We start from the raw sequence: 22,084 nt of genomic DNA, 5'->3' as shown, positions 1-22,084 counted from the left end.
CACAGCTGGTCCAAGTTTCACCTTATGTCCTCCCTCCCTTACTATTCTTTGTTCTTAAGTTCCACTTATAAGTTAGATCATTCAGTATTTGTCCTTCTCTTTCTGGCTTATCTCAACTCAATGATACCTTCAAATACTGTTCAAGCTGTGCCACAGGAGACAACTTTGCCATTTTTTAACAGTTGCACAGTATTCTCTTGGATTCTCTTTCATCTCACCTCCTAGATACAAATTCAGCTAGGTCCTCTGCAAATCGGCAGGACACGTGTGTGATTTATCAAACACTGCATACCTTTTAAGGCATCAGCCACAACAGCTCAAGAGAATATAAGACTAGGGATTCCTGGGGGTCCCCAAGAGCCTGTCTGCTTCTTCTTCTAAGACCCTATTTCTTTCCCAGCTCAGTGTTGAATCTCCCTCTTCTGGAGTGGATACTAACCCTGAGATTTTTCTAGGCAGGTCCTTAAAAAACAACCCATGAGACAGAGAGAAATCAAGAGGGAAGGAGGAAACAGAGGAGAGAGGAAGACAACTGCAGCACTGTTTCACCACTTGTGAAGCTTCCCCCTTGCAGGTGGGGAGCAGGGGCTTCAACCTGGGTCCTTGCACATAGTGGGTGGATTTAACATGGGTGGATTTAACTCAGCAGCCTGTTCAAGGCTCAGGGGAGGAGCCAGGCACCTCCTGGGGAGTCTGTTTAAAAAGCAGAACAAGGGGGGCTGGGAGGTAGCAAAGCAGGTTAAGTGCACATTGCACAAAGTGCAAGGACCTAAGCAAGGACCTGCATAAAAATCCCAGTTTCAGCCCCCAGCTCCCCACCTGCAGGGGGGTCACTTAGCAAGCAGTGAAGCAGGTCTGCAGGTGTCTTTCTTTCTTCCTCTCTGCCTTCCCCTCCTCTCTCTATTTCTCTCTGTTCTATCCAACAACAACAACTATAACAACAATAATAATAACAACCATAAAGGCAACAAAATGGGAAAGACAGCCTCCAGGAGCAGTGGATTTTTAGTGCTGGCATGGAGTCTGCACAGACAGGCATAAGGATCCTGGTTCGAGCCCCTGGCTCCCCACCTGCAAGGAGGTTGCTTCACAAGTGGTGAAACAGGTCTGCAGGTGTCTGTCTTTCTCTCCCCCTCTGTCTTCCCCTACTCTCTCGCTTTCTCTCCGTCATATCCAGCAATGACAGCAATAACAACAACAACAATAATAACAACAATGATAAACCACAAGTGCAACAAAAAGGGAAAAAAATAGCCTCTAGGAGCAGTGGTCTCATGGTGCAGGCACTGAGCCCCAGCAAACCCTGGAGGAAAAAAAAATAATAATAAAAAATAAAAGAAAAAGAAAAAACTAACTGTAGGGCTGAGGAGACAGAATAATGATTATGCAAAAGACTTTGATGCCTGATGCTGTGAGGTCCCAGGTTCAATGCCCAGCACCATCTGAAGCCAGAGCTTAGCAGTGCTCTGGAGCTCTCTCTCTCTCTGTCTCTCTCTCTCTCTCTCTCTCACACACACACACTCCTGTCACACACACACACGCACATGCACACGCACACACACACCTGTCTATCTTTCTCATTAAATAGAGCCCTGTCCCACTAGAGTCCAGCCCCACTAGGGAAAGAAAGAAACGGGATGGGAGTATGGATAGCCCTGCCAACAGGACCCCTCATTTCTTTGTTCTAATATGGCAATATAACCTTTGTCTCGCTCCAGCCAATGTTTCCCTCGGTTAACACATCCCTTGTGTTTTGTTTTTTTCCATGTATTTGGTTGATAATGTAAACTAAGAAGCCTGTGAATATTTTCTTTTCAAAAGCAAATAAAGAAATATTCACCCATGCAGAAGAGAATGCAGGAGAATCACTCACTCCATTTTATAATATTATGGTACATTGTGTAGTTTTGTGTCAGTATTTATTATCAGTCATTTAGTTTATGATCGAGAATAACTTTTGATTACCGATGCCTGTAGTATTACTCACTCTGTCTTGGACTTTTAGAAGATCAGTATTTTTATTACAAAGTCCAATAAAAATAAAGTGAAAAACCCATAGGTCCCCAAACTGATTCATGGCGTGTGCTGTATGTCACTCCTTTCCAATCTAAAAAGTATTTCCTTCTACTGTTAGTCTCTGTCTCTTGCTCATAAGCAAATTTATCTTCTAATGCCTCCTTCTTTATTTTAGCCATTAATCTCCCACTGAGAACCTTACCAAATGTTTTTTGCAGACAAAAATATTTAATATCTACTAGATTTCCCCTATCCACAGAACCATCCAGCATCGCTTGGAGGGGAAAAAAATCAATCTTTTGTACCTGAATTTAAGTTTGTAGGCTAGACTCAAAGTATTTTTCTCTAACTTCTTTGGGTCTTTATGGGAAATAATAGAAATACAGTGAACAAAGCCTATTTCTTTTTGATATGGGTGGAAATCATGTCCTGCAAGAAGAGGTATGTCAAGTTTCAAGCCCCACTATCTCAGAAAAGTGAGCAATCTGGACATAAGATCATCATAATGCCAACAAATAAAAAATGTGGTCTTGGGAGTCGGGCTGTAGCGCAGCGGGTTAAGCGCAGGTGGCGCAAAGCACAAGGACCGGCATAAGGATCCCGGTTCGAACCCCGGCTCCCCGCCTGCAGGGGAGTCGCTTCACAGGCGGTGAAGCAGGTCTGCAGGTGTCTATCTTTCTCTCCTCCTCTCTGTCTTCCCCTCCTCTCTCCATTTTCTCTGTCCTATCCAATAACGACGACAACAACAATAATAACTACAACAATAAGACAACAAGGGCAACAAAAGGGAATAAATAAATAAAAATTAAAAAATTTAAAAAATTTGGTCTTTCTGAGTAAAGCAGGGATTTACATAAATGATTTTAATTAAAAAGAGAAGCAAAGGGGCTGGGTGGTGGTGCATTTGGTTGAGCACACATGTTATAATGCACAAGGAAACAGATTCAAATCCCCGGTCCCCAGCTGCTAGAGAAAAGCTTCACAAGCGGTGAAGCAGGGCTGCAGCTGTCTCTGCCTCTCTCCCTCTCTATCACCCCTATCCTCAATTTCTGGCTGTCTCTATCCAATAAATAAATAAAGATAATACCAAAATTTTAAAAAAGAGAGAGAGAGAAGCAAAGATACCAAGGAAAGGGAGATTATGTGATCATGGAGGCAGAAATTGGAACAATGCAGTGACAAACACTGCCAGCAAACACCAGCAGAAGGTGAGGAAGATGAGAGAGAGACAGAGAGAGGAAGGGAGAGAGGGAGAGAGGCCATAACACCACTCCACTATCCAGGTAGCTCCCCCACGCCATTCATGGTGTTTCCATGTTGTGTCTGGCTTGAACCCAGGACCTCACACACAGTAGAGTGTATGTACACTCTGCCAGGTTAGCTATATCCTGTGTCCTCCCTTCCAGATTTTTTTTTAAAAATATTTATTTTATTTATTTATTCTCTTTTGTTGCCCTTGTTGTTTTATTGTTGTAGTTATGATTGTTGTTGTCGTTGTTGGATAGGACAGAGAGAAATGGAGAGAGGAGGGGAAGACAGAGAGGAGGAGAGAAAGATAGACACCTGCAGACCTGCTTCACCACCTGTGAAGCGACTCAACTGCAGGTGGGGAGCCGGGGTTCGAACCGGGATCCTTATGCCGGTCCTTGTGCTTTGCGCCACCTGCACTTAACCCGCTGCGCTACAGCCCGACTCCCCTCCCTTCCAGATTTTAGAAGGACCATGACTCTGCTGGTAGCTTAATCTAAGACTTCTATCCTCCAGGTTGTTAGCATGAATTCTATTGTTTTAAGTCATCCAGTTTTAAGGTACCATGAACATACAATCCACTCCCTTCCCTATTACTTCTCTCTCTCTCTCTCTCTCCCTCTCCCTCTCCCTCTCCCTCTCCCTCTTCCTCTCTCTTTGCCTCCAGAGTTACTGATGGAGCTCAGTGCCTGCACTATGGATCCACTGCCTCACTGCCTAGTGACCATCTTTTTTCATTTTTGTTGTTGTTGTTGCCATTATTGTTGGATAGGACAAAGAGAAACTGAGAGAAGAGGGGAAGACAGAGGGGGAGAGAAAGATAGGCACCTGCAGACCTGCTTCACTGCCTGTGAAGCGACCCCCCTACAGGTGGGGAGTCAGAGGGCTCTAACCGGGATCCTTGTGCTGGTCTTTGTGCTTCATACTATGTATACTTAATCCGGTGTACTACCACCCGTCCCCCTACCCCCTATTATTTCTCTATATGGAAGCTTTACCTACACTGGGTTGGAAACTATATTAGGGGAGAGATAGATAGATAGATAGATAGCGTTTTTTTTTCTCTTTTATTACATTGGGTCACAATAACTCCAAGGCAGAAAGCTGAGTCTCAAGCTTCCAACAACAGCTCCACCAAGTTGTCATTCATCCAGATGTGTTTTAAACATCTGATGCCTCCCTACATAACATATCTAGTGTCTGGACAACATGATCTTTGAACAAAACTACCTTAAGCCAGTCCAAACTCCATCTTTCCATAACCTCTAAATGTCAGCCCAGTTCTTCTCCCTTGGAGTAACAGAGAACAGCCTTCCTCCTTCATCTTAGTGACTGTGTGCATGTATCTGAGCAGATGGTCACAACTCCACTTTCTTTCCCACTGCTCTCCATGGGTCAGATTCCTTTCTGCTTCCCCTTTGCCTACCTGTGCTCCAAGTCCATGGCTGACCTGTCCCTACCTTCTTTTTAAAAACATTTTTTAAATTATTTTTATTTACTAGATAGAGACAGCCAGAAATTGGGAGGGTAGGGAGACAGAGAGGGAGAGAGACAGAGAGACACCTGCAACACTGCTATACCACTTGTGAAGCTTCCCCCCCTCCAGATGTGAGGACTGGGGGCTTGAACCTGGGTCCCTGCACACAGTAACATGTGCACTCAAACAGGTGTGCCACCACCCCCCCTTTTAATTTTAATTTTTTTGCCTCCAGGGTTATTGCTGGGGTGCCTGCATTACAAATCCACTACTCCTGCTGGCCATTTTTTCCATTTTGTTGTTGTCATTTTTGTTGGATAGGATAAAAATTGAGAGAAGAGGGGAAAACAGAGAGGGGAGAGAAAGACAGGCATCTGCAAACCTGTTTCACCACTTGCGAAGTGACTCCCTGCAGGTGGGGAGCCGGGGGTTTGAAATGGGATCCTTGCGCTGGTCCTTGTGCTTCACACTATGTGTGCTTAGCTCCTTGTGCAACCACCTGGCCCCCTTATCCTCACCTTCTTTTTTTTATTTCTTTTTTTTTTAATATTTATTTATTCCCTTTTGTTGCCCTTGTTGTTTTATTGTTGTAGCTATTATTGTTGTTGTCGTTGTTGGATAGGACAGAGAGAAATGGAGAGAGGAGGGGAAGACAGAGAGGAGGAGAGAAAGATAAGACACCTGCAGACCTGCTTCACCGCCTGTGAAGGGACTCCCCTGCAGGTGGGGAGCCGGGTTCAAACCGGGATCCTTATGCCGGTCCTTGTGCTTTGCGCCACCTGCGCTTAACCTGCTGCGCTACAGCCCGACTCCCTTTTTTTTTTTATTTCTTAATTGGGGGATCTTTCTTTCTTTCTTTCTTTCTTCTTCTTTTCTTTTTTTAATCCAGGGTTATCACTGGGTCTCAGAGCCTGTACTACAAATCCACTGCTCTCCTAGAGGTCATTTTTCCCATTTTGTTGCCCTTGATATTACTGTTACTGTTGTTATTGCTTTTACTGCTGTTGTTGTTGTTGGATAGGACAGAGAGAAATCGAGATAGGATAGGGAAGACAGAGTGGGGGAGAGAAAGATAGACAACTGCAGACCTGCTTCACCACTTGTGAAGCACCCCCCTTGCAGGTGGAGAGCCGGGGGCTCGAACAGGGATCCTTACATTGGTCCTTGAGCTTTGTGCCACCTGCGCTTAACCGTTGTGCTACCACCCGGCCCCCACAGCTATGTTCCTAGGCATCCCCCAGCGAGGAAGTTTCAGGTGCAGCAGCCCCTTTTCATAAGTTAAATGCTTCTTATCAAAAGCAAAATCTTACTTAAAAAAAAAAAAAAACAGGCTACTAGACCTCTAACAGATCCCTCTCTCCACCATCACTGGTCATCTCCATCAGGAACAACACAGTGGACCCTCTTATGGGCCTCTACAGGACCTTGCCCTTAATGTGGGTCAACAACTGTAGGGACTGCCCCACTCTCAGATGGGAGGTTGGGTCAACATACTCTGCCACTCGAGGAAGACAGGTCCTGCAATGAGTGCAGCCTAGAATGTTCCTAGCTGTGACCACAGAATGTGAGCTCAGACCTACAGGTATACAGAGATTACACAGGCTCCTGTGCTCAATATGGGCCTCAGACCAGATCAATGGAATTTACAGTCAACAATATTTACATACTTTTCCCATATCTGGGAGCTACTCTCTGTCCAGATCCAGCTTTCTAGTCTTATTTCCAACTCTGACACCATCTCCCCAGACAATACCTTTGGTCCACCTGCATGTTACCTATCAGTTTCAGGCAAAAATTAGTAAAGTCATGGCCTCTTGGAATATACCTAAAATAGACCTATTAGCTTTTTCCAAACTGGAGATCCCAAATCTCATCTGCTCTATTCTTACTTTTAGGTTCCTGACTATCTTAATGCTTTTTCAGCCACCAAGTTGCAGATGCTACTATGACATCAACCTGACTTTCCTGGGCAGAGGACCTCACCAATGTGTCCTGGAATCCCACCTCCCCGGAGTCCTACCCCACTAGGAAAAGAGAGAAACAGACTGGGAGTATGGATCAACCTGTCAACGTCCATTCCCAGCAGAAAAACAATTACAGAAGCCAGACCTTCTACCAACTGTACCCCATACTGATCCTGGATAGAAGGATAAATAGGAAAGCTTCCAATGGAGGGGATGGGATACAGAACTCTGGCAGTGGAAACTGTACCCCTCTTATCCTATGGTCTTGTTGATCATTATTTAAAAAAATAAAAGTAAAAAGCAGGCTTCAACACCACAGGGGTCTGGCTGTGCCATCTGGACAGAGACTCATAGAGGAGACAATGACTGAAGAAGGACTTGGTATTACTGGTGACCACCTTCAGGAAAATAAACCTTCACTGTCATTTACTGTTCGATGCATATTTTTTTAAAAGTATTTTATTTATTTTATTTTTAAGAGATATGCAGAGAGAGAAAGATAGAGAGAAACACCAGAGCACTGCTCAGCTCTGGCTTATGGTGGTGCGGGGTATTGAACCTGGGACTTCGGAGCCTCAGACATGAGAGCCTCCTTGCATAACCATTATGCTATCTACCCCCACCCTTCGATGCATATTTTTAAATGTCAACTTTTTTTTTAATGCTGGTTTTAATTTGTATTAATCATATCAATTTTTTGAGGCACCATGCCCCACTATTTCTCCACCTTTAATTTTTTTAAATGGCTTCCCTGATCCTTTCTTTCTCTCTCTCTCTTCCTTCCTTCCTTTTTTCCTTCCTCTGCTTCATCCCATTGTTTCTCTAGTACTTTGTTCTCCTTGGCTTGGAATTTTGAATAGGAGCACCTCTGGGCTTCCCCTTTTGTTGTGCAAGTGATTTCCCTCACATTGAACAATCTTAGCCAAGTGTCACGCTCATTTTGCATTCTTTCAAAGTCTGCCCCCCCCCCCTTAAGCTCCATATTTCTGTTAGGACTCTTCCCACAGACCTTCATCAGCAATTCAAACGTGATGACATTAAGATTGCATCTTTAGTGCTTTTTGACACCAGCCTTCTTTATCATGCATGCATTATTTCCAAAGATACCGGCTAGAATAACTCCAAAGTGGAGCTTGTTAGCTGTTGCATGTGTGTGTGAACAGTCAGTCCACCACGGCTGAAAAAAAGATAGTCATTTTCCTACATCCAAGTTACTTTTTTTTTGCCTCCAGGGTTATCACTGGGGCATGAAGTCACTGCTCCTGGAGGCTGTTTTTTTTTTCCCTTTTCTTTTGTTGCCTTTGTTGTTTTATCTTTGTTGTGGTTATTATTGTTGTTATTGATGTTGTTGTTGGTAGGACAGGGAGAAATGGAGAGAGGAGGGGAAGACAGAGAGGGGGATAGAAAGATAGATACCTGCAGACCTGCTTCACCACTTGTGAAGCGACTCCCCTGCAGGTGGGGAACTGAGGGCTCAAACCAGGACCTTACACAGGTCCTAGCACTTCACGCCAGGTGTGCTTAATCCGCTGTGCCAACCCCCCAACCCCACCCCACCCCAGTTATTTTTAATGTGTGCATTTGTGGGATGGAAATCCCCTTAGCAGTAGACCAACTGGTTTCAGATTTCTGTCTTCTTATATGAGTGTGTTTCTTTTCTCTCTCTCCCTCTCTTTGTTTCTTTTTAACCAGAGCACTGTTCATTTCTGGTTTATGGTAGCACAGGGGATTGAACCTAGGACTTCAGAGCTTCAGGCACGAGAGCATAACCATTATGTTATCTACCCCCACCTGTATTTCTTTTTTTTCTGTCTTACTTTCTACCATTTTGTTCTTGGACTGTTGGATGAAAAAATATGGCTACCCATTCTCTTTAGTGATTACGTTCCCTCCAAACTATTCCTATATCACTTGTTTTTTTCTCACCACACTGCCACTTCCATATCTGAAAGTCTGATGCTCTACCAGTCGAGCTACTTCCCCATTTTCCCATAATGCATCTGAAAGATCTCTTTTCTCTTATCAAAAAGTCAAGGCAAAATTTTATTTCTTAGTTCTTTCCTGCCTCCAGAACCCTCACAACTTTAATGCATTATGCATGGATTGTCTAAACAGTGCCTTGAATATATAATCTCCTTGTCAAAGGTATAAAGTCTCTTTTTGGTACAACTGGAGGTAAAAAAAAAAATGTTCTAGCTTGGGTGGAAAATATTAACCTGCAAGTCCAAGAAGTCCAGCAAATCACAAGCAGGGTAAACAGAAGGAAAAAAAAGTAGAAATGGAACTTTTAGGACTTAAGTTATTTAAAGCAATGAACAAAAATAAAACTATCAACCCAGAACACTTTATTCAGCAAAACATACTTTACTTGAAACTGGGGATGGAAGAAGGACACAGAATTTTTGTTCAAATGAACAAAGCCCAAGAGAAATAATCAACAATATATTCACAGAAAGGAATAAAAATGGCAGTGGTCCGGGAGGTGGTGCAATGGATAAAGCATTGGACTCTCAAGCTTGAGGTCTTGAGTTCGATCCCCGGCAGCACATGTACCAGAGTAATATCTGGTTCTTTCTCTCTCTCCTCCTGTCTTTCTCATAAATATTTTTAAAAATGGCAACAATATACATATAGGAAAATATGAAAGATTGTTTTCACTACCTGTCCACTAGAGACAGCCCTGGAGGGTACTTTAACTGGGTTCCACAAAGAAATACTCATTCTATTATTTTTAAATACTTTATTTTACTTATTCCATTTTTGGTTAGAAACAGAGAGAAATTGAAAGGAAAGGTGAGGATACAAAGGGAGAAGAGACAGGCCAGGGGGTGGAGTACCTAGTTGAGTGCACATATTAGCATGCTCAAAGAGCCAGGTTCAAATCCCTGGCCCCCGCCTGCAAGGAGAAGCTTCCCTACCAGTAAAATAGGGTTGCAGGAATCTTTCCTTCTCTCTCCCATTTCAATATCTCTCTATCCTATTAAAGGGGGGGGAGAGGGATAAGGAGACAGAGAGATCTGCAGTATTGTTTCACTACTCATCAAGTGTTCACCCTGCAGGCGGGGAATGGAGTCTTGAACCCAAGTCCTTGCACGTTAAACATGTCTGCTCTCCCCAGTGTGCCAACGCCTGCCCCTCCCCCCCCTCAGGACATAATTATTACTGTATCCCTCATCAATACAATTGATGAGCTACCGTCTTAAGTTGTCCACTTCTTTCTCTACAATTTCCAGAGATTATATTCTAGATGAGACTGTCAGAAAGGAGAACTGGATGCACACACAGTGGCGAGAATAGCATCATTAATACCTAGCAGGCTGATTTCTCAGTTCCAGTGGAAGACTCTAGTCAGACAGAGAATCCCAAAAGGACATGAGAGCATTAAATTCTAAGGTCTGGGACATAAGGCAGTGTTAGAGCAAAGGACTTACATGACTGAGGACCCAGCAACCAATGCCTGGTAGCTCCATATGCTAGAGCTGAACAGTGCTCTATCCTCTCTCTCTCTCTTAATTTTTTAAAAAAAATTTCTTAATTGGATAGAGACTGCCAGAAAATGAGAGGGAAAAAGGAAGAGAGAGACAGACAGACAGAGAGAAAGAGAGACAGAAAGACACCTGAAGCCCTGCTTCACCATTTGCAAAGCTTGCCCCCTGCAGGTGGGGGCAAGGGGCTTGAACCTGGGTCCTTGCACACTATAACATGCGTGCTCAACCAGGTTGAACACCATCACCTGGCCCCTCCTTCTCTCTTTCATAAAAATAAATGATTAAATCCTTTTAAAGATGTATAATGTTTTTTAAAGACAGGCAGAGGCAGAGAGAGTCAGAGAAAGAAGAAGAAATCACAGCACCAAAGCTTCCTTCAGTGTGGTGGTGTCAGCCTTGAACCTGAGCTGTACACATGGCAAATCAGCAAACTATCCAAGTGAGCTATTTCTCCAGCTCAAACACTTATGAAAATGTAGTGGATTGGGTCCATGATTGCTCAACAATTTGTTTGGCTTCGTATGTTAACTCTCTTTTCAGTCACCAGGTTCCAAATGTCATCAAGATGCCGGCCAGGCTTCCCTAGACTGAAGACCCCACCAATGTGTCCTGGAGGTCCACTCCCCAGAGACCCACCCTACTAGGGAAAGAGAGAGGCAGACTGGGAGTATGGACCGACCAGTCAATGCCCATGTTCAGTGGGGAAGCAATTACAGAAGCCAGACCTTCTACCTTCTGCAACCCTCAATGACCCTGGGTCCATGCTCCCAGAGGGATAGAGAATGGGAAGGCTATCAGGGGAGGCGGTGGGATATGGAGATTGGGTGGTGGCAATTGTGTGGAGTTGTACCCCTCCTACCCTATGGTTTTTTTAATTAATCTTTTCTTAAATAAAAAAGAAAAGAAAAGAAAAGAAAAGAAAAGAAAAGAAAATGTAGTGGATAACCAGAACAGAAACCCAGGTCTCAGGCCTGAGAAGTCACATATCTTCACTTAACAATCAACACTCATTAGTGTGAGATCACTGGAGTGGTTCAGACAATGTTGGGGAGGAGTTCGGGGGGTGGGAGCAGATGGCAATGGGATACGAGGTAGCTTCAGGGAAAAAGACCTGAAAAGACTGACACCTCTGCTGAATCCAAAGACGTTTGGGGGAGTTATGTGGGCAAAAGATATTTTAGGGGGAATCACTGCACAGCATGTGCAAAGACTCAAAGGAGTGATGTAGAGGAGAGCTGGAGCATAAGCAAAGTGAAGAGATGACAGAGCTAGGGGGCAGGGTCTTGGGGAGAACCTTTTTGAAAAGTCAGGCTGGGGGAAATTTACATTTTACCTTGAAGATAAAGGGAAATTACTGATGGATTTTTAAGTAAAGCAATACCACCATCAAATTGGGATTTTTTTTTTTTTTTTTTAAGAGATCATTCTGGCAGCCATGTGGAGAACAGAGTGAATGGGGATAAGAGTAGCGAGAAGGAAAAGAGTTGGGAGACTGCTGAGGTAATGAGCGTGGGCATGACAGAGGCCTGACACAGTGCCACTCAGAAGGGAGAGAAGATGCAATAATCGCCTTAGCAAAGAGGTCACTCTCGCTCCCAACCCTGGGTCACTGATTCATACCAAGGTGAGGAAAAGAAGGACTCAGTTTCCAGCTTTCATGTTCAGACATGTAAATGGAAGAATCTGCAGCTCGTGGAGATAGAGAGTAAGTCAACTAGGAGTCGGGTGGTGGCACACCTGATTAAGTGTATACATTACAATGCGCAAGGACCCAGGTTCAAAACCTGGTCCCCACCTGCAGGGGAAAACTTTACGAGTGGTGAAGAAGGGCTGCAGGTGTCTCTCTGTCTCTCTTCCTCTCTATTCTCCTCCCCTCTCAATTTCTCTCTGTGTCTATCTAATAATGAATAAATAAAAATATTAAAAAAAAACTATAAGAAAAGAGAATAAGTCAATTTACATTTCAAAGTATTTTTTAAAAGGAAAAAAAAACCCACCCAATGCCCTGCTAAATTTAAAAAGAAAAAAATTAACACAAACAAAAAGCACAGGCTGCCTGAGACAGAATGAATACATATTTCTGAGAAAAATCAAACACTTACATTCACAGAGAGGAATAAGTCAGAGTTAAAGAAATTCCTGTCAAAAAAAGAAAACGAAATTCCTGTCTAACATATGTTGATAAATGAATAATCAAAGAATAAGGCAGGAAGCAATCCACTAGCAAGAGAGCCATCTACTGACTCTCAAAGAAAGTGCAGCAATGAAGTGCCAAAAAAACATGGAAGAAAGCCAAGAGCTTTGACCACTTCACACTATATGTGTATTAGCAAAATATCTGGCCCATCCTGGAAACAAGTTCCAAGTGTTGTTAGCTCGCAGCTAAATGCTTTGGCTTCCCTATTTCTCTGAACAGCACTAGTTCGATAGAAATCATTATTTGAATAGAAAACACTTACCTGCCATCATTGCTATCATACTGGCTTTATAGACATTAGTAAGACATCCAAGTTCTCCTGTTGCTAAGATGGTTTTGAGATGAGCCTCCCCACAGGCCTTGCGAAACTCACGAATCTCATGGTAGAGGGCTGGGGAAGAAATAATTGAGGCCCGTTACAAAGCAGGCAAGTGATAACATGACTTGGCAGACATTTAGAGCTGGTGGAACTCATCTCAGATTTAAGACACATAAAACATTTGTCACTTTCTAAAAATCACCCCAATTTAATATCGCCTGGAGCATTCTGTTGCAGTTCACATCCTGTTACAAGGGAGGTTTAGTTTGCTACCACGATACCATTACAAAGCTCGAGGTCCAGAGCCACTGAGTTTTAAAACAATCATGAAAGTGACATACAGGGAGTCGGGCTGTAGCGCAGCGGGTTAAGCGCAGGTGGCGCAAAGCACAAGGACCGGCATAAGGATCCCGGTTCGAACCCCGGCTCCCCACCTGCAGGGGAGTCGCTTCACAGGCGGTGAAGCAGGTCTGCAGGTGTCTGTCTTTCTCTCCTCCTCTCTGTCTTCCCCTCCTCTCTCCATTTCTCTCTGTCCTATCCAACAACGACAACAACAATAATAACTACAACAATAAAACAACAAGGGCAACAAAAGGGAATAAATAAATAAAATAAATATTAAAAAAAATAAAATTAAATAAATAAATAAATTTAAAAAAAAAAAAAAAAAAAAGAAAGTGACATACAAATTACAAATAATTTCTATTCCTTCTACATGATGTTTGATAACAAGAAAAAAAATTACATTTACTGAACATGCAGGGGGTGTAACACTGAAGGGGAAAGACACTCAGGTTCTAATTAATTCTTCCATTCACACATTTTTAAAAAAATATATAAAACAGGCCTTTCCTGAGTGTTTGGCTAATGACAATAAAGCTGTGATAGCCTGCACCATTTAGGGCGGGGGTAGATAGCATAATGGTTATGCAAAGAGACTCTCAGGCCTGAGGCTCTGAAGTCCCAAGTTCAATCCCCTGCACCACCCTAAACCAGAGCTGAGCAGTGTTTTGGTTAAAAAAAAAAGGGGGGGGGAAGCATATACCACTTAAAAACATATAGCATGCAAATGTGACTTGAAGCCTAGAAACAAAAACTGAACACAAACAAAAGGTAAATTTTTTTTTTTCCTCCAGGGTTATTGCTGGGTTCGGTGCCTGCATCATGAATCCACCGCTCCTGGAGGCCATTTTTCCCCCTTTTTGTTGCCCTAGTTGTTGCAGCCTCATTGTGGTTATTGCCATTGTTGACGTTGCTTTGTTGTTGGATAGGACAGAGAGAAATGGAGAGTGGAGGGGAAGACAGAGAGAGAGGGGGAGAGAAAGATAGACACCTGCAGACCTGCTTCACCGCCTGTGAAGCGACTCCACTGCAGGTGGGGAGCCGGGGGCTCGAACCGGGATCCTTACACCAGTCCCTACGCTTTGCGCCACGTGCGCTTAACCCACTGCGCCACCGCCCGACCCCCGGTAAATTCTTTTATATATATATATATATTTTTTGCCTCCAGGGTTATCGCTGGGCCTCCATGCCTGCACTATGAACCCACTGCTCCTGGAGGCCACTTTTCTCATTTCTTGTTTGTTGTTGTTAGATAGGACAGAGAAATTGAAAGAGGAAGGGTAGATAGAGAGTGGGAGAGAGAGACACCTACAGACATGTTTCACCACTTGTGAGGCGCCCCCCCCCCCCATCGCAGGTGGGGAGCCAGGGGCTCGATGGAATAGGGATCCTTAATTCAGTCCCTGCACTTTGCCAGATGCCCAAAAGGTAAATTCTATTACAAGATGTCTGGTAAAGTTTAGAATTTGTTGCTGTCAAGAGATGGTATCTACAGAAGGGTTTTCAAACAAAGAATGAATGTTTACATATAGCCCTAATAATCAGTAGTGCTAAGATGATCTGAGGTGCTGGACCACCCTTTGCACCCAGAAATCTCAAGTGAGAAACTCATCTTACTCTATCTTACTTCTATCTGAATCACATGTGTGAAAGCTACAACCAATAAGAGACTATGTGGCCATAATGAGTTCTGTTCTTTTAACTCTGATAATGAAGCATGGGTGGAAATACATTTGTGAGTTTAAGAATGTGGAAAAAGGGGGGTTGGGCGGTAGTGCAGAGGGTTAAGCTCACATGGCGCAAGGACCAGCGTAAAGATACCAGTTCGAGCCCCCAGCTCCCCACCTGCAGGGGGGTCTCTTCACTGGCAGTGAAGCAGGTTTGCAGGTGTCTGTCTTTCTCCCTCTCTCGATTTCTCTGTACGATCCAACAACAACAGCAATAACAACAATGATAATAATAACAACAAGGGTAACAAAAATGGGAAAAATGGCCTCCAGGAGCAGTGGATTCGTAGTGCTGGCACCGAGCCCCAGCAATAATCCTGGAGGCAAGAAAAAAAAAAAAAAGAATGTGGGAAAAAAAAGTGAAGGGCCAAGAGGTGGCGTACTTGGTTAAGCACATACACTACAGTGCGCAAGGACCCAGGTTCAAGCCTATAGGTTCACCCACCTACAGGGAGATGCTTCACCAGTGATGAAGCAGGGCTGCAGGTGTCTCTGTCTGTCTGTCTCCCTTTCTATCTCCCCCTCCCTTTTTCTGTCTCTATCCAATAATAAATAAATAAATTTTAAAAAAAGAAAAAAGAAAGTTGCTTTCTAAGGACTAGTGGCAAGGAAGTCTCCTGAAAATTCAAGAAAGCTAATCTAGAGTTAATATGAAATTTACTTAATGATTTGTCTTCCATTATGAAGTAATGTCATTAACAGTGAATTTGAGAGATAGACAAATGTGGGGCCAGGTGGTAGCACACCTGGCTGAGTGCACATATTAGAATGTGCAAGGGACCCAGGTTCAAGCCCCTGGTCCCCACCTGCAGGGGAAAAGCCTCACAAATGGTGAAGCAGTGCTGCAGGTGTTTCTCTGTCTCTCTCCCTTTCTATCAGCCCCTTCCCTCTCAATCTCTAGCTGTCTCTATCAAATAAAGATTTACAAAAAAAAAAAAAAGGGAGTCAGGAAGTAGTTCAGCAGGTTAAGCGCACGTGGCGTGAAGCACAAGAACAGACAAAAGGATCCAGGTTCGAGCCCCTGGTTCCCCACCTGCAGAGGAGTCGATTCTGAAGCAGGTCTGCAGGTGTCTATCTTTCTCTCCCCCTCTCTGTCTTCCCCTCCTCTCTCTATTTCTCTCTGTCCTATCTAATAACAATGACATCAATAACAACAACAATACAATAAAAAACTACAGCAATAAAAAATAATAAGGGCAACAAAAGGGAAGATAAAAAAAGCTCCATCTCTTTCTTTGTGACCTCAGGCAAGTTATTTCTCTTGACCTCAGTTTCATCTTTAAAACATCCATATTAATATTTTATAGGGTTATTAAGGAGACTTAAATAGTACATATAGTATATATAAACATACATATGTGAAATATATGTAACATATTTTACACTTTGTCAGAGATACAGGGGACATATGGGAGGTAAGCACATCTCTTGGAGCTATTGTGTACAGTAAATAAGCTGCTACATATAAAAGAGCTGAGGACAGAGTTAAAGTGCTGCAATAGAGCTAAGCCCAAGTAATGTCAGCTATGCTTATCGTTCCTGTGCAGCAGGTCTGCCGTTACTGTTTATTAGGTTCGAGGTAGAGAGGGACCTATGAAAGGAAAGAAAAATATGGTGCCCATTTTGCAAATAGCATAAAGTAGGGGCCAGGTGGTGGCGCACCTAGTTGAGCGGCACGTTACAGTGCTCAAAGATCCGGATTCGAGCCCCTGGTCCCCACCTGTAGGGGGAAAGCTTTGCAAGTGGTGAAGCAGGGCTGCAGGTGTCTCTCTGTCTCTTTCTCTCTCCCGCTTCCCTCTCGATTTCTGGCTTTCTCCATCCAATAAAGATAATTATATATATATATTTTTAAAAAAACAAAAGGGTAAAATATAACTAGACTAACGAGACAGCTCACCATGAGGATGCATGCTTGGTCATGAGTGCACCCCAGGGTGGACCCCAGCACCACGTGGTATCAAAGCATGGTGGGGGGAGAAGCTCCAGTGCTGGAAAAGCTCATCTCTATCTGAACTAAAAAGTAGCTCAGGGGAGTCCGGCGGTAGCGCAGTGGGTTAAGCACACATAATGTGAAACGCAAGGACCGGCGTAAGGATCCAGGTTCCAGCCCCTGGCTCCCCACCTGCATTGGAGTTGCTTCACAAGCGGTGAAGCAGGTCTGCAGGTGTCTGTCTTTCTCTCCCCGTCTTCCCCATCTCTTTCCATTTCTCTCTGTCCTATCCAACAATGACGATGACATCAACAACAACAGCAATAAATACTACAACAATAAAAGAACAAGGGCAACAAAAGGGAAAATAAATATAAAATTTTTAAAAAAAAAAATTAGCTCAGGAGGGGCCGGGTAGTGGCACACCTGGTTAAGTGCACGTTACAGTACTCAAGGACCCTGGTTCGAGCTCCCCGATCCCCACCTGCAGGGGGGAAAACTTTGCAAGTGGTGAGGTAGTACTGCAGGTGTTTCTCTTTCTCTCTATCTCCCCTACCCTTTTAACTTCTAGCTATCTCTACCCAATAAATAAAGACAATTAAAAAAATAGGAAGTCAACTTTGAAAAAAAAAGTAGCCCAGGAGCACCAAAATTATGGATGTTTAAGGGCCTGGCTCCAAAAACAAATAAACACTCACACCCACACACACACTGGAACAACAAAAACACAGTGTGTGTGTATTTGGGGTGGGGGTTATCACATCACACTCTCTTTGAAACAAACAAACAAACCTGGTGGGGGCTGGGAACTGGCACACCCAGTTGAGTGCACAAGGGCCTGGGTTCAAGCCCCTGCTTCCTACCTGCAGGGTAACCACCAGTGGGGAAGCAGGCCTACAGGTGCTCTCTCCCTCTCTTATCTCCTCTCCCCCCTCCCCAATTTCTCTCTGTCCTATCAAATAAAATAGAAAAAAAAAATAAGGAAAAATGACCACCATGAGTGGTGGACTCACAGTGCTAGCACTGAGTCCCAGTGATAACGCTGGTGGCAACAATAAACAAACCTGGTGCCCTGTCCTCCTTCAGAGCTACTTGCTAGTTAAAGAAACTGGTTGGAATGACTCAATTTCCCTAAGTCTAATTTTGCAGCCTACAGGCCACACCACCCTGAATGCATTTATCTCCTCTAATTATGCAGAGAAGCTACGTCTGCTCACATGCTAATGTGAAGATGAAGTAAAGCAATGCATGTAGCTAGGATAAAGATAGATATCTGGTAAGCATGGAACCATTCGGCACTAGTTTTCCAAATTTCTTTTTTTTTTAATATTTTATTTTATTTTTGAGAGAGTCAGAAAGAGAGACACAGAGAAACACCAGAGCACTGCTCAGCTCTGGCTTATGGTGGTGCAGGGATTGAACCTGGGACTTTGGAGCCTCAGGCATGAGACTTTGTTTACATAACCATTATGCTATCTCCCCCACCCCCAAACTTATCCTTATATATAAACATACACAGAAACACAAAGATAACTTTAAAAAAACAAAGCCCTGTACTTAGGAAAGCATAATTTGGAAAGCACAGGGCTTACATCTAAGAAAACGTCACAAGGACAGTAGCTGTGGAAGCCACACAAACTGTGTTATTAGTGTCTAGATAGTTCTATGGAAGTTGGTAATGAATAATGCATACAAGGACAGACATCTCAGAAACTAGATGATAGGAGGGGTCAGGTCCTGGAACATGATGGCAGAGGAGGACCCAGAAGGGGTTGAACTATTATGTGGAAAACTGAGAAATGGGGAGTCGGGAAGTAGCACAGGGGGTTAAGCAAAGCACAAGGACCAGTGTAAGAATCTCAGTTTAAGCCCCCAGCTCCCCCCCTTCTGGGGGGGGGTCGCTTCACAGGCAGTGAAGCAGGTCTGTAAGGTGTTTATCTTTCTCTCCCCCTCTGTCTTCCCCTCCTCTGTTTCTCTCTGTCCTGTCCAACAACGACAACAACAATAAAACTACAACAATAAATAAAGGGCAACGAAAAGGAATAAATATAAATAAAATAAATAAAAGAAAACTGAGAAATGTTACACATGTACAAACTACTGTATTTTATTGTTGACTGTAAACCACTAATCCCCCCATAAAGAAAAAAACCTAGAAGATACATGCAAATCAATGTGATTTGACGACTGAAATGTAGCTCAATCTCAAATCATAATGTCTTTCAACAGACCAACTGTCATTCCCTTTCAAAATAATAGGAAGAAAATGAGGGGGAAACTAATGATTATATTTTCCCAATATTAGTAGGAAAAAACAGCAGTAGGCTGTGGATTTATATAATCACTAGTGAACTACTGATCTATATGTGGAGAAAATTACAAGTGGGATAATAAAGTTCAAGGAATCCTTTTTCCACAAAATTCTTCCTGGGGGAATAATTGCTGAAAAGACAGAGAAATCCCTTAAGTTTTCAAAGCATCTTCCTTGAAAAATGAGCAAAGTGTTTTCTGTACATTCTTTAAACATCCCTCATGCGGCAGCTGGCAGTTACCTCCACGTTTCAGATGTGAAAAGTGAAATGTGGGAAATTGAAATAACTTGCTTAAAAGTGCTATCACTAGTCAGTGATAGAATACAGATCAAAAAGGGGCCGGGTGGTGGCACACCTGTTGGAGCATGCATTACAATGCACAAGGACCCGGGTTCAAGCCCCCTGTCCCCACCTGCAGGGGAAAGCTTTATGAGTGGTGAAGCAGGGCTGCAGGTGTCTCTCTATCTCTTTCCCTACCACCCCCTCCCTCTTGATTTCTGGCTGTCTCTATCCAATAAAGATAATAATAAATAAAAAAATTTAAAAAACTGTTTAAAAAAAAGAATACAGATCAGAACTCATGTCTTCAGATATCGAATATTGATTTCTTCAAACTTGATTTCTTCAAACTTGATTTCTTCAAACTTTTTTGTATCCATCGTAGTGCATGAACACACGCGCACGCGCACACACAGACATGATACCTCCAGTGTTTTCCCCAGGAACTACATTGGGGAATGAAGAGTAACCATCAAAACCTAGATCCTAAAGAAATGTCAGCTCCCATCTGCTTCAAATGATTAACTTCGCAGAAACATAAAGTGCTTACTTTTGTCTGATTTTTTTTAATTTATTTTATTTATTTATTCCCTTTTGTTGCCCTTGTTTTATTGTTGTAGTTATTATTATTGTTGTTGTCGTCATTGTTGGATAGGACAGAGAGAAACGGAGAGAGGAGGGGAAGACAGAGAGGGGGAGAGAAAGATAGACACCTGCAGACCTGCTTCACCGCCTGTGAAGCGACTCCCCTGCAGGTGGGGAGCCGGGGTTCGAACCGGGATCCTTATGCCAGTCCTTGTGCTTTGCGCCACCTGAGCTTAACCCACTGCGCTACAGCCCGACTCCCACTTTTGTCTGATTTTTATATGCCAACAACAATGTATAAAATGCCCGATTAGTCTTCTGGATGAGATCATAAGTGGGTGATGTGTTATAGTATGGCATACATGTTGAAACTGGAACTTTAAAGCTTGCCTGTTAACTAGTTCTGGCATCTGGAAGACTTACTTTTTTTTTTTAATGTTACTAGTGATTTAATACTGATTTACAAAATTATATGTCAACAGGGGTATAATCCCATACCGTTCCTACCACCCACAGGAGTTCTGAATCCCCAACCCCTTGATTGCAAACCACCACAGTTCTAAGGTTGCAGACATGGGTTGTTGTACTACCTCTACAACTATCTGTGTATATTTGTAAATAATCACCCTCTTATGCTTCCAGGTTCAGTTCTCCCTTCCCCATCTAAGCCACATGTAACCCTATTATTACATCCAAATGTCCCTCCCTTTTTCTTCCTCTCTGGGTCCTGATGGAGCTAGAGTTAAGAGCCCTCTCTTATCCTTTTCCTGTTATCACTTCTCCCCCACTGGGAGTTGGAAGACATTTTTCAAGCCCCTCTTTTCTCAAGATTAAATAGAAGAGCTTTGTTTTTACAGTTCAAACACAGGCTGGAGTGATAGCATAGTGGCTATGCAAAAAAGTCTTTCATGCTTAAGGCATCAAAGGTCCCAGCGACACCACACCATTAAGTCAAGAGCACTGCAATACTCTAGTGGAAGGAGGGAGGAAGGGAAGAAAAACTTGAGTTTGACGAAACAGCTTACTTCTACGTGACCATGTATGTGACTCTACTGAAGGAAAGCTCTGTTCTGTAATTTGTTTATATCTAATTCTTTGTCCCTCTCTAAAAAAGGAGGAAGTGGTGGAGGGAAAAGAAAAAGAAAAAGAAAAAACAGGGTGGGGGTAGATAGTATAATTGTTTTGTAAAGAGACTCTCATGCCTGAGACTCCAAAGTCCTAGGTTCAGTCCCCTACACCACCATAAGCCACAGCTGAGCAGTGCTCTGGTAAAATAAGGAAAAAAAAATACAGTTCAAACACATGTCAAATTCTGTCCAAAAATGTAAAAGTAACTACTCAAACGATTATGAAGGCACTTAATCATTTTTCTTCTTAGATTCCTTTGACAATATGCAATGTAAAAAAATAAAAATAAACTTCGTTTGACTCTAGAGGGGTAAGCTATTATCACTAGGGTCAAAGAGCTTTTTTAAAAATAATTATTTATTTATTCCCTTTTGTTGCCCTTGCTATTTTATTATTGTAGTTGTTATTGATGTCCTTGTTGTTGGATAGGACAGAGAGAAATGGAGAGAGGAGGGGAAGACAGAGAGGGGGAGAGAAAGATAAGACACCTGCAGACCTGCTTCACCGCTTGTGAAGCGACCCCCTGCAGGTGGGGAGCCAGGGGCTTGAACTGGGAACCTTACGCCAGGTCCTTACGCTTTGTGCCATGTGCAGTTAACCCACTGAGCTACCACCTGACTCCCTCAAAGAGCTTCTTTCTTTTTAATTTAAATTTTTAATTTCTTTACTGGGGAATTAATGCTTTACATTTGACAGTAAATACAATAGTTTGTACATGCATAACATTTCCCAGTTTTCTATAAAACAATACAACCCACACTAGGTCCTCTGTCATCCTTTTTGGACCTGCATTCTCCTCCCTACCCACCCTTTGGTGCAACATGCCAATTCCAGTTCAGGTTCTACTTATGTTTTCTCTTCTGATCTTGTTTTTCAACTTCTGCCTGAGAGTGAGATCATCCCATATTCATCCTTCTGTTTCTGACTTATTTCGCTTAACATGAATTTTTCAAGGTCCATCCAAGATGGGCTGAAAACAGTGATGTCACCATTTTTTATAGCTGAGTAGTATTCCATTGTGTATATAAACCACAACTTACTCAGCCACTCATCTGTTGTTGGACACCTGGGT

General features: G+C 43.1%; 1 protein-coding gene across 1 annotated transcript in view; it reads right to left on the bottom strand.

The window, feature by feature from the left end:
* The window catches only part of DERA (deoxyribose-phosphate aldolase), a 122,793-nt gene that overhangs the window by 37,158 nt on the left and 63,551 nt on the right, over positions 1-22,084 (bottom strand). Inside the window, exon 6 of the mRNA XM_007527618.3 lies at positions 12,653-12,781. Within this exon, the coding sequence (XP_007527680.1) occupies positions 12,653-12,781 (129 nt within the window). The remainder of the gene's footprint in view (positions 1-12,652; positions 12,782-22,084) is intronic.

The sequence above is a fragment of the Erinaceus europaeus genome, chromosome 7 (genome assembly GCF_950295315.1).
Source record: "Erinaceus europaeus chromosome 7, mEriEur2.1, whole genome shotgun sequence".
Lineage (NCBI taxonomy): Eukaryota > Metazoa > Chordata > Mammalia > Eulipotyphla > Erinaceidae > Erinaceus > Erinaceus europaeus.
Note: the sequence above shows the minus strand (reverse complement) of the source record. Positions and strands in the feature narration are given on the sequence as shown.